Genomic DNA, 11369 nt, shown 5'->3' with positions numbered 1-11369 from the left:
AAGTGTTCAGGTGCTAAGGTGAATAGCAGCAGCATACATAGGCAGCGGGTTATATGGGCTCGACGTGCCCGGGCTCCAGGAATATTCAGGGCCGGGTGCCCTGCTCCAGCAATATTTGGAGCTGGGTCTCTCCCCCGGCCCTGACTGGATCAGGTCCCGGCCCCAGCCCCCACAGGTCTCCCCCCACTGCCCTGCTCCGCCGTGCTGCATCCCTGCCTGGAGCGGGTCCCGGCCTCGGCCTTCCCTCCCTCCCCCACGTCCCCCCTCCACTGCGTCCTTGCCTGCTCACAGATCGGCTCCCGGCAGAACTGCTGTTTGCTGCCCGCTGCCCCAGGGTCCTAGTGCCTGCCATCCATTACAGGCAAGGCAGGGTGCCCTTGCCCTGCTCTTCTGCCCTAGCCCTGAGCCTCTCCAATGCCCCAAACCCTCATCCTCAGCCCCAAACCTCATCCCCCCGCACCCTGATCCTCATCCCCCTGCACCCTGATCCTCATCCCCAGCCAGAACCTTCATCCCCCTGCACCCTGATCCTCATCCCCAGCCCTGATCCCCGCCCGCATCATGAACTCCTCATCCTCAGCCCCAACCCTCATTCCCCTGCAGCCTGATCCTCTGCCCCAGCGTGCACCACCTCCCCCTTCCTATACCCCCACCCCCAGTCGAGCCTGCACCCAAACTCTATCCCAAAGCCTGTCGCCCTCACCCCCTCCTGCACACCCACCCTGTGCTCCAGCCCGGAACCTGCACCCAAACTCCTTCCCAAAGCCTGCACTACTCCTGCACCCTAATCCCCAGCCCAGGACCTGCACCCCAGACCTCCCCCCTGAAAGCCCGCCCAGAGCCTTAGGTAGGTGGAGGTGGAGTTTGAGGGGGCAGAGTTGGGGGGGGCAGGTTCTGGACACCACCAAAATTTCTACAAGCTTGCCTCCCATGCCAGCATAGGATGATAGATGCAGATTTGACTTGTTGACAATGTTATGTCATTACCAGTGTTGTCATAGCTGTGATGGTCCCAGGATATGAGAGACACACGGTGGATGAGGTAATATCTTATGTTGGACCAATTTCAGGTGGTGCGAAACAAAGGTTGGAGCTATACAGATCTCTTCTTTCAGACCTGACAAGCTCCAGGGAGCTCCAAAGCTGGTCTCTGGCACCAACAGATGTGGGTCCAATACAACTAATTACCAGCCCACCCACCTTGTCTGTCTCCCTCAACGCTATGTCATGAGGGTTAGCTGCTGCGTGACGTCCTGCCGCATTCCAAAGCAGTGTGACGCCATCACATGACAATAGGATGCAACCATGATGTCATAATGCTACTCCGCCGTGGGGCCGCGGCGCAATGCGGCCCCAGGGTACCAGCGCTTGTGCGAGCAGGACTTGCCGCCGCCTCCAGGAGAGCTGCTCCCGGCGGGCGGGGGGAATCTCCCCTCTCTCGCAGTCGCGGGCAGGGGAGATCGCGTAAGGCGCCGCAGCTACTGCGGCGGCTGGGTAGCCAGAGGCCGCTGAGCTCCGCCCCCGGCAGCGGCGGCCGCGGGTGGGGCCTGTGCGGCTCAGGGCGGGTCCCGCAGAGCGGCGGCTGGTTCCGGGCTGGGTGCAGGGACGCGAGCGCTGCTGTGCTGCCGGGCATGAGGATGTCGGTGGGTGCAGCCGCGGGGGAAGAAGGGGCCGCGCAGAGCCCCGGCCCCGCCGCCGTCTCCTTGGGCTTGAGCGTGGCCGTGGTCTCCAGCCTGGTGAACGGTTCCACCTTCGTGTTGCAGAAGAAAGGGATCGTGCGGGCGAGAGGACGAGGTACCGGGGCTGCGGCGCCGCCCGGCTCCCCCCTTGGTCTCTCCCCCCCCCGCCCCGGGAAAAGCTATCCCCAGCCTTAACGCTTTGCATCCCCCCCCGGCGCCGTGCTGCGATCCCCACCCCGGATGCCTCCCTCACAGCCCGGGATGAGGATCAGCCCCTGCCCGGCTGGTGGCCACCCCACTGCAAATGGGGTGGCTCTAGCACACACCACCCACCCGTGGCGTACACGGTAGCCCTTGCAACCTCATGCATTTCCCCTTTCTAGAGCGTCTCCCGCCGCCAGAGGCAGCCTTTGCTCCCTCAGAGGGAGGGGTCCTTTTCTGCTCCTTCCCTCTAGATAACCTGTGTGGGGAGGCCCTCAACCCCTTCGAATAGCTTGGGGGGGCGGGCTGAGGTGCTCAGCGCATGGGGGTGGGGGGAGGGATGCTCTGTCTAATGCTGCCGCACTGCTTTAGAGAGAAGAGCAAATATGGTTACATTAGAAATTTCAAAGCGCTGCCCCGGCACTTTGACACTTTACACTGACACTTTACAGTTTCAACCCGTGTGGCTACTGCAGAACAGGTCTGGCCTCACTGTTACTTAAACTCTTCACCAGGGTCCTTGAACTTCATGTTCTTTCCTTTCAACCTTCCCTTGTCTCTGCGCTCCTCTTAAGCCGATTGCTCCAATGAATTAGTAAGAAACTTAATGTGTGTGTGTATATGTGTGTATATATATATAAGTTGGAGTGCAGGTCCTATGATCTGAGTTATTGCTGGCTAAAAAGGGAAAGGGCCGAATAGATCTGCTGAGTACCTTGGCTATACTATACCTACAGAATGATAGTAAAATCATGGCTTGGTGTGGGAGAAAGAGAAGTTTGGGTTCTTTTTTAGTCTGCCAAAACCAAATCTGTTGATTCTGTTTAGGTTCTATTGTTACATGCAGTGTAGCTGTAGTCATGTCGGTCTTTGGATATTACAGAAACACGGTGGGTGAAGTAATGTCTTTTATTGGATCAACTTCTACAACTTTTTGAGCCCTATAAAGCTCTTCTTCAGGTCTGGAAAGATACTCCTATAGCTAAATGCAAGTGGAACAGATTGTTTGGCATAAGTAGCAGAGAATCCTGTGGCACCTTATAGAAGTAGTTAGTACCCTTTTTAAGGGAGAGGCCCATTAACACCTCTGCAGTCATAAAACAAAAAGAGAGGGTTAGTGGGTTACAGACTTCTGTAACAAGCCATAAATCCAGTGTCTCTATTCAGTCTGTAATTTTTAGTGTCTAGAAGAGTTTTGAATTTAAGCTCCCACGCTCATCTTTTGAATGTGTTGTATAGGTTTCCCTTGGTGATGAAGACTGATAGGTCAGACATAGAATGATTACTTTGTGCAGTTATGAACTCCACTGCTGTAATGAACACCCCCCTCCGCACAACACACCTTTTAAGAACCATGGATTTTCTGTATGTCTGTCACAACATGGTATATACTTCATCCTGTGCACTAAATGCCTCAATAACAACTATGTTGGTGAAACCAGACTATGCTCTCAAATGAACTTACACAGGAAAACAATTAAAGACAAAAACATCGTATGACCTTAGGATGAACACTTCACAAAGCAATGGCTCTATCGGTTCTTGTAGACACTATGTACCTTGAATGGTTCCTTAGAACAGAGGTTTTCAAACTTTTTTTTTTCTGGCGATCCAGTTGAAGAAAATTGTTGATACCCGTGACCCAACGGAGCTGGGGATGAGGGGTTTGGGGCGTGGGAGGGGCTCAGGGCTGGGGCAGAGGATTGGAGTGCAGGCATGAGGGCTGTGGGGTGGAGCTGGGAATGAGGGGTTTGGGGGCAGGAGGGGGCTCCAGGTTTGAGGAGGGCTCAACCCTGGGGATGGAGGTTAAGGTGCAGGGGGGGCGGTCAGGGCTATGGGCTGGGGGTGCAGGCTCTGGGGTGGGGCCAGAGATGAAGCGTTTGGGGTACAGGAGTGCAGGGCTCAGTTTGGGGGGGCTTGGGGCAGGGGGTGCAGGATCTGGGGTGTGGCCAGGGATGAGGGGTTTGGGGTGCAAGAGAGGGCTCAGTTGGTGGAGGCTCAGGGCTGAGGCAGGGGGTACAGGAGGGGTCTGGGCTGAGGATGCAGGATCTGGTGTGGGGCCAGGGATGAGGGGTTAGGGGTTCAGGATGGGGCTCCTAGTTTGGGCTCAGAGCTGGGGCAGGGAATTGGGGGCACAGGGTTGGGGTGCAGGCTTACCTCGGACGACTCCTGGTCAGCAGCGCAGTGGGAGTGCTAAGGCAGGCTTCCTGCCTGTCCTGGCACCATGGACCATGTGGTGCAGCCAGCAGCAGGTCTGGCTCCTAGGTGGAGGTGTGCAAGCAGCTCTGCACGGCTCTTGCCCACAGGCACTGCCTCCCCTCAACTTCCATTGGCTAATGGTGCTTGGGGCGGGGGCGGCGATGGCACGCAGAGCCCTGTGCCCCTTCCCACTTCCCCTGCCTAGGAGCCAGACCTGCTGCTGGCTACTTCTGGAGCGGTATTAGAACAGGTAGAGACTAGTCTGCCTTAGCCAGGCAGCACTGCCAACGAGACTTCTAATGGCCCAGTCAGGTGTGCTGACCAGAGCCATCGCGACTCAGTGTCTTACATTCGTTACTGGGTTGAGACCTGCAGTTTGAAAACCACTGCCTTAGAATACGTGCTTTTTACTCGTGCTAAACAGTCCATTCCACCATATTTAGCTGTGATGCTCTGGGAGTACATTTCCCAGACCTGAAGAGGAGCTCTGTGTAGCTTGAAAGCGTGTTTCTTTCACCAACAGAAGTTGTACTGTAATATGTTTTATTGGACCCTCACCCACCTTCTGACTCTAGATAGGGGAAGAAATATAAACCCTCAGCCTTTTACTGAAAGTAATTAGGGAATCTATTCCTCTCTGTCATGACTTTAACTTTCCCCTGGACATTAAATTACTGACGTTTTTCATCTCATATCAGCTATTCAAAGCAGAAAGAACCAGCAAGGGCTTTCATGCTCTTCCTTTAGGAGCAATTAGGGTGGATGGAGAAGGTACTCTAATGGAAAAAATCCATGCTCTAATATTAGGGAACTGACATCTTCGATTTGGATGTCCAGTTATGGAAATTTATTCAGTCCTGCTGCCTGAGCAAACTTGATTGTAAAATACAGCACATGAAACTTCTCCTGATTATGGATAGTCACGTGAGTTGGTTTTAATGTTCACCCATAAAGTTAAAATATTTTGATATCAGAAGTCAATGGTTGGAGTGAATAGCAAGAAATACACCGCTACCTTGATATAACGCCACCCGATAGAAGATGAATTTGGACATAACACGGTAAAGCAGTGCTCTGGCTGGGGGGGCTGTGCACTCTGGTGGATCAAAGCAAGTTCAATATAACAGTTTCATCTATAACGCGGTAAGATTTTTTGGCTCCCAAGGACAGTGTTATATCGAGGTAGAGGTTTCATAATAACAAAACCCAGATATGAAGTCAAACTGAAACAGTCAAGATGAGTTAGGCATAGTCATCAATGTACTTCTCAGTCTATGGATCAGTTGCTCACTTCATGAAATACTGCAGCACCACTGATGATCTTTGATTTAAAAACAAATATTTGTCTTGTAATATTTTATGTACATTTGATAACAGGGCTTTGTAGCAGAGCCCGGAGCTAGAGCACGGAGCTGCTCCGGAGCAGTGGAGCTGCAGGTTTTTGCGTGGAGCTGGAGCACAGCTCCAAAGCCCTGTTTGTTGCTGGCTAGAGAAAGATGTAAAAAGTCTTTCCAAAGAGTTGTACCAATGAATCTCCATTTTGTTCTTTCATAGATTCCAAGACCAGAAGGGACCATGTGATCATCTAGTCTGACCTTCTGTGTAACACAGGCCATAGAATGTCCCTAAAATAATTCCTATAGCAGATCTCTTAAATCAAGATGGGATGTTTTCTAAAAATTGTCAGGGAGGACCCACCAGGACCCTAGATACATTGTTCTAATGGTTAATAACTCTCACCATTAAAAATTTGTTTTATTTTCAGTCTTAATTTGTCTAGCTTCAGCTTCCAGCTAACTTTCTTATTTGCACCCCCTCTTTGTTCTGGTTCTCTCAAAAATGCACACTGCCAGTTATGCTGAATTATGTGATGATCTTGTCTTGTGGAGAAATGCCCACCAAGTATTATAAAACCACCAGAGTTTTTTTTTCTTTATTATATAACTGTAAGCCTTAATGTGAAGTTTGGTTCCTAAGGGAAAAATGTAGAGCAATAGCTCATTGTGCTGCCCAGTTAAACATTTCTGACAAATCAACATGATTATTACAAATTCACAATTTGTCAGTTTTTTGTGTGTTCTGAAGTCACAGTTTTCTAAAGCATGAAATTATTTCCTAACAGAGTTTTTATGCTTTGAATGTATCTGTAAGAAATAGCAACATTTGTCTGTCCACACCCCCAGATTCTTGCTTTGGAATGATTATAAGAGGAAACTCATAGACTGTGTATTGCACTGTAAACAGTTACATGTTGCTTGTAGCAGTCATTCTTTTTGTATTTGAATATATATATATATTATATGTATGTATGTAGGGAACTCTTATGGAATATCTATTCAAATTACCAGAACATGTTAGATATGACCTCCAGAATTTTTTTTTATATTACTGATCTAGGACCAGCTCACATTTCAAGATCAGGCTGTGTCTGATGTGTTTGTGATGGACTCATTCAAGCGTAACAAGCAACTTGCAACTGCATTACTACCAGCTGACAGCATGATCTAACAAGTTTATCTTGCATTTTCCACAACTGCAGCATTGTGTGACATTTTAAGGCCCTGTGCACACTGCTGCTTTTACTCCTGAGGACATTCTGTGCCAAAAAATTAAAAATTCTGCACCTAATATTTTACAATTCTGCAAGTTTTATTTGTCAATAAATAAATGCAGAGGCTCCAGCATGGCAGTTGGGAGCACAGGCCACTGGCTGTATGAAGGTGTAGATCACACTACAGCTTCCCCAGCCCCGGGACATGGATTCAGTGGTGAGGCTGCACCCAACCCTGACATAGCACAAGGCCTGGGCGTGCCCCAGAAACACCGTGGGGTCCTGCCCCTCTGCACTAGGCACACCAGGTGTGGGGCAGGCAGGCTTAACCAGGCAGGATCCAAGTGTGGAGTGGCTCAGTGAGGGGGAGAGGATTCTGTGTGGGACAGTTTTGGGTGGAGGCAGCTCAGTGGGGGTCTAGGTATGGGGGAATCTGGATGCACAGAGGCTCATTGAGGGGTTCCAGGTGCAAGGGCAATTGGACTCTGCAGGGGCTTCTAGGTGAAAGTGATTGGGGCTCAGTGGAGAGGCCTGGGTGTGGGTCTCAGCAGGGGCATCTCAGTGCTGGGGGAGTAGGACATGGTGGGGGGGGGGGTCTGGATGCAGCTAATTGGGTTAGTGGTGTGGGAATCTGGATGTGGGGGCTCAGGCTTGTCAGGGAGTGGAGGGAGCTCTGGGGGGGCATGGTCTGGGTGCAGAGGTGGGGGTCTGAGTGCAGGGGGCTCCAGATGCAAGGGATGAGATTGAGTGGGGTGGGGTTCAGGTATGGAGAGCCAGTGGGGTTCTAGGCATACAGGGTGAGGCTTGGCAGGGGTGTCTGGGTATGGGAGGTCCGGATGAATGGGGGTTGGGCAGATGGGGGTGCAGCTCCCTGTACAGTGACCCCACCCACTGTAGCTGAGGAGCAATGGGGGCAGGTAGCAGGGGAGGATGCTGAGCTTCCTGCAGCTGGGGCAGGTTTCTGGGGCTGGGGCTGACACAGTCCCAGCCTCTCCTTGCAGGGGAAGTGGAAGTCCTGTCCTCTCCTGCCTCTAGCCCAGCTGGGGCTAGAAGCTGGTCCCGCCTCAGAGTAGGAGCCATTGGCTGGTGTGTCCCCAGCCCTGCGGTGATTTACCTTTCTGCCAGCTGCTTATGGTGCCTGAAAAAATGTACCTGCGCTGCTAGGGAGTGGTGTGTTACTGCTCTTGCAGCTTTCCTTTGCTTCTCTGTCAGAAAGTCATTTTTCTGTGGGGAAGCAAAGAAATCTGTGGGGGACATGAATTCTCCACATGTGCAGTGGTGCAGAATTCCCCCAGGAATATGCTTCGTAAACACAAGTTTTATATTTTGTTGGATTGTTTGTGTTTTATTTTTGTTTTTTTTCATTCACAAGTGATATTTACACAACAAACACATTTCGGGAGTAATCTGGTTACAACATTGTCGTTCTCAGCATAAGTAAATCAAATTTCCATTTTGCTGTGTAGCTGGGACCTAACCATATTTAAAAAATTATGCTAAAGTCATGAATTCTCAAATTCACATAATTTAACTTTTTTTCAGTATTGGTAGTTGAATGTCAAATATATAAAATAACATTAATGTCACAACATATATTGAAAGTTACTTGTATCTCCACTGTTTTTTTTCTTGGCAAAATTTGAGTGCCAACCTACTGAGGACAGCATTTCCTAATTTCTGTATACAGGGGGGAACTACAGAAGCCCAGCAAAATTAAGTAGCAAAAATATGAAGTGTGGAATCCTAAAATATTGGAGGCCAGTGTTTTCTCCATTTTAATATATTGGGCCAGTATAGCTTGAATGTGGAACTCAGAACTAACATAAGGCATGATTCAAAGCTCATTGAAGTCAGAGGGTGTCTTTCCATTGATTTCAGTAGGCTTTGCATTAGGTCCATCATTGATAGCATGGTACTTGCCTCTTTTGAGTTTTTGCTTCACTAGTGAACTGAATCAGTGAGATACTATCAAACTGTGCTTGGAGAGGAACAGCAGTAGGGGGACACATATTTTGTGAAGTTAATTTACTAGTGTTGATGTTTTGTGTAATTTGTACAACTATTGAGACATTTTTATTTTATATGCAGTAACAGAAATGTAGAACATTTGATAAATTAGACACCCACTCAAAAGCTGATCCTAGTGCTTACTGTTATATTTTTTTCTCCCATTTCAATTCCGATGTGGTTTTAGCAGCCATTATTTTAGGAGTCCCTAGAGTTAAAGGTTATTGCTTTATGCCATTTGGGATGCTGAACTTTCAGCTGATGAGTACAATATTGCTAGAAATCGAACCAATTTGTAAGAGAGCATCTGCTAAAGTAAGAGCAGAACTAAAGTGTGGGCATATGGGCAGGAAATAATAACCAGAATAATGTGATGTTAATGTCTGACACCTTGCAGACTACCCCAGATAAACACAAATGTTATGCTCCTTGAGACTTTTCCTGGTGTCTAGCCTTGATGGTCTGCAAGATATTAGACCTTAAAATATTTTGTAGTATTTGGACAGGCATTAATTTATTTTAACATGGTTTTCTACTTTTTTTGCTCTGGTCCAGGACTTATTGTAACTCATAATGGACCTTGGACTCTTTTATAACTTTTTTTTAATATTGATTTTCTTTAGGGTTCTCCAATAGGAGAATAAAACTCATGATTTGTAAAGTGTGTCCTGAAAAATCATACGTTTCTTTTAGTCAAGTTTTAAGAATATCACAACTCCCTAGTAAATTCCACATTAAAAGTCTAAGATAAAACAGTAGATGAAAAATCCATAACAATTGTCTGATGATATAATAAAAATATACAGTCTCAAGATTGGTAGGCAGGCAGTTAAGGAACAGTCTGGAATTTTCACCCATGTCTTTGAAATGTAACATGTTCAAATCCCAGAGAAGGCCTAGATCACGTAGCCACAGGAGACTAAACTTGCCAAATGTTCACACACAAACATCTTCTCTCACAGATTTCTCTGTAAGTATCTTAAATTTGTCCCAGTGAAATTGGCTTGTAGAAATTATTCTTTGCCTATTAGGCCAGATTTTCTGAAAGATAACCCTATCTCCTGGTAATGGCATGTATGGTGAATAGAATCTTCAGAAACGTTTGTGGATATTTCAAGGCTTCCTTTAATATAGGATTAAGATATTTCATAAGCACTTGAAACTGAATTTCTAATGATCAGATGATCAAGAAAGCATACCAGGATTAGTTAGGCCAGATTCATAGACTATCAGGGTTGGATAGGACCTCAGGAGGTCATCCAGTCCAACCCCCTGCTCAAAGCGGGACCAGTCCCCAGACAGATTTGTGCCCCAGATCCCTAAATGGCCCTCTCAAGGATTAAATTCACAACCCTGGGTTTATCAGGTCAATGCTCAAACCATTGAGCTACCATCATAGTTTTGTCTAATGTCCTTACAACTGTGTGCAAGAGTGTGTGGAAATAATTTATTAGCGTAGCTTTAATGTTGCTCTTTTATATTTTTTCCAGTAGCACTCATCCACTCTTTTCCCATGTTGCCTCTTCTAGGTACTTCATATTTAACAGATATAGTATGGTGGTCTGGTACTATTGCAAGTAAGTATCTAATGTTGTAAGATAATGTAAAGAATGGAATAACATAGATGATTGGATTTTAAAGCCTATTATGTATTGTAGTGTTGATTTTAGCACATCTCATTAGCCTTCAGAGTTATCTTTCTACCAAAATGTAAGAAACCTTTGATATGGAAATTATTAGCACTCACACAATAACTCTGCCTGTGATGCATCTGTGAATTGTGATAGTAAGGTCAATTTTTTTTTAAAGGCAGTTTAATAAGAAATTGTAATTCCATACCATAAGGCTTATTTATTATATGTTAATTTTTAGATCAGAAAACACTTAGCCAACTTTCACCTTTAGTATTTTGTCATTTCTAGCTATAGTAAATTTTTGTCACTCTACTGCAAAAAGTAGGCTGCTGAATCCTTGGGCAGTGCTGGGTATGAGATGAATACAGACCTTACTTGCACAAATAGTCATTGATTACGCTGAATAGATTGGTGATGTGGAGTCCAAGAAAAGATACAGAGTAGCTAGCATTTTCAGTTCTCAGTTCAGTTCGTGGGAAAGATGGCGTCCTACCTTTGTACTCTAATCTAATCTGTTGAATTATTAGTATTGCTGTGATACTGGTTCCTTCAATGTATGTAAATCGCAAATAGTCGTTAGACTTTCAGTAGTGTTCCTTGCACAATTCAAGTGGTGCAAAGGAAATGGAAACCACCAGGTTCCTCGATGAGAATTCTCTTCATGTGGGAAAGTCTTCTACAGCAAGTGTAAAGCCAGCAGAGTGCTCCTCTGTCTTCAGAGTACCACCCATGCTTCTTGAACCTGGGTTGGGATGGAATTTGGGAGTCTGTAATCCGCTCCCTGACAGCCCTGCTACTCTGCAATGACCACTGGAAGCTGGGTGCAGTAGCAGTTCTGTTCTGTAGTATTTAAAATGAGCCTATCTCCTCATTTGTTTTGAGGTCTCTGTTTTGAATATCTGGACAGAAGGAGTGAGAAAAAGAGAGAGGTTTTTTTCAATGAGTCAGCATAACCCTGAGTAAGCCAACTGACTGAGGCCTGGTCTACACTACGCGTTTAAATCGATTTAAAGAGCGTTAAATCGATTTAACGCTGTACCTGTCCACACTACAATGCCCTTTATATCGATATAAAGGGCTCTTTAAATCGATTTCTGT

General features: G+C 47.1%; 1 protein-coding gene across 1 annotated transcript in view; it reads left to right on the top strand.

Moving 5' to 3' along the window:
- Positions 1-1587: 1587 nt before the first annotated feature.
- The window catches only part of NIPA1 (NIPA magnesium transporter 1), a 26593-nt gene continuing 16811 nt past the window's right edge, over positions 1588-11369 (top strand). Inside the window, exons 1-2 of the mRNA XM_032776128.2 lie at positions 1588-1794; positions 10167-10214. Coding sequence (XP_032632019.1) covers positions 1632-1794; positions 10167-10214 — 211 coding nt within the window. The 5' untranslated portion in view covers positions 1588-1631. The remainder of the gene's footprint in view (positions 1795-10166; positions 10215-11369) is intronic.

The sequence above is a fragment of the Chelonoidis abingdonii genome, chromosome 1 (genome assembly GCF_003597395.2).
Source record: "Chelonoidis abingdonii isolate Lonesome George chromosome 1, CheloAbing_2.0, whole genome shotgun sequence".
NCBI lineage: Eukaryota > Metazoa > Chordata > Testudines > Testudinidae > Chelonoidis > Chelonoidis abingdonii.
The sequence above is the reverse complement of the archived record's forward strand: the minus strand, read 5'-3'. Positions and strand labels throughout refer to the sequence as shown.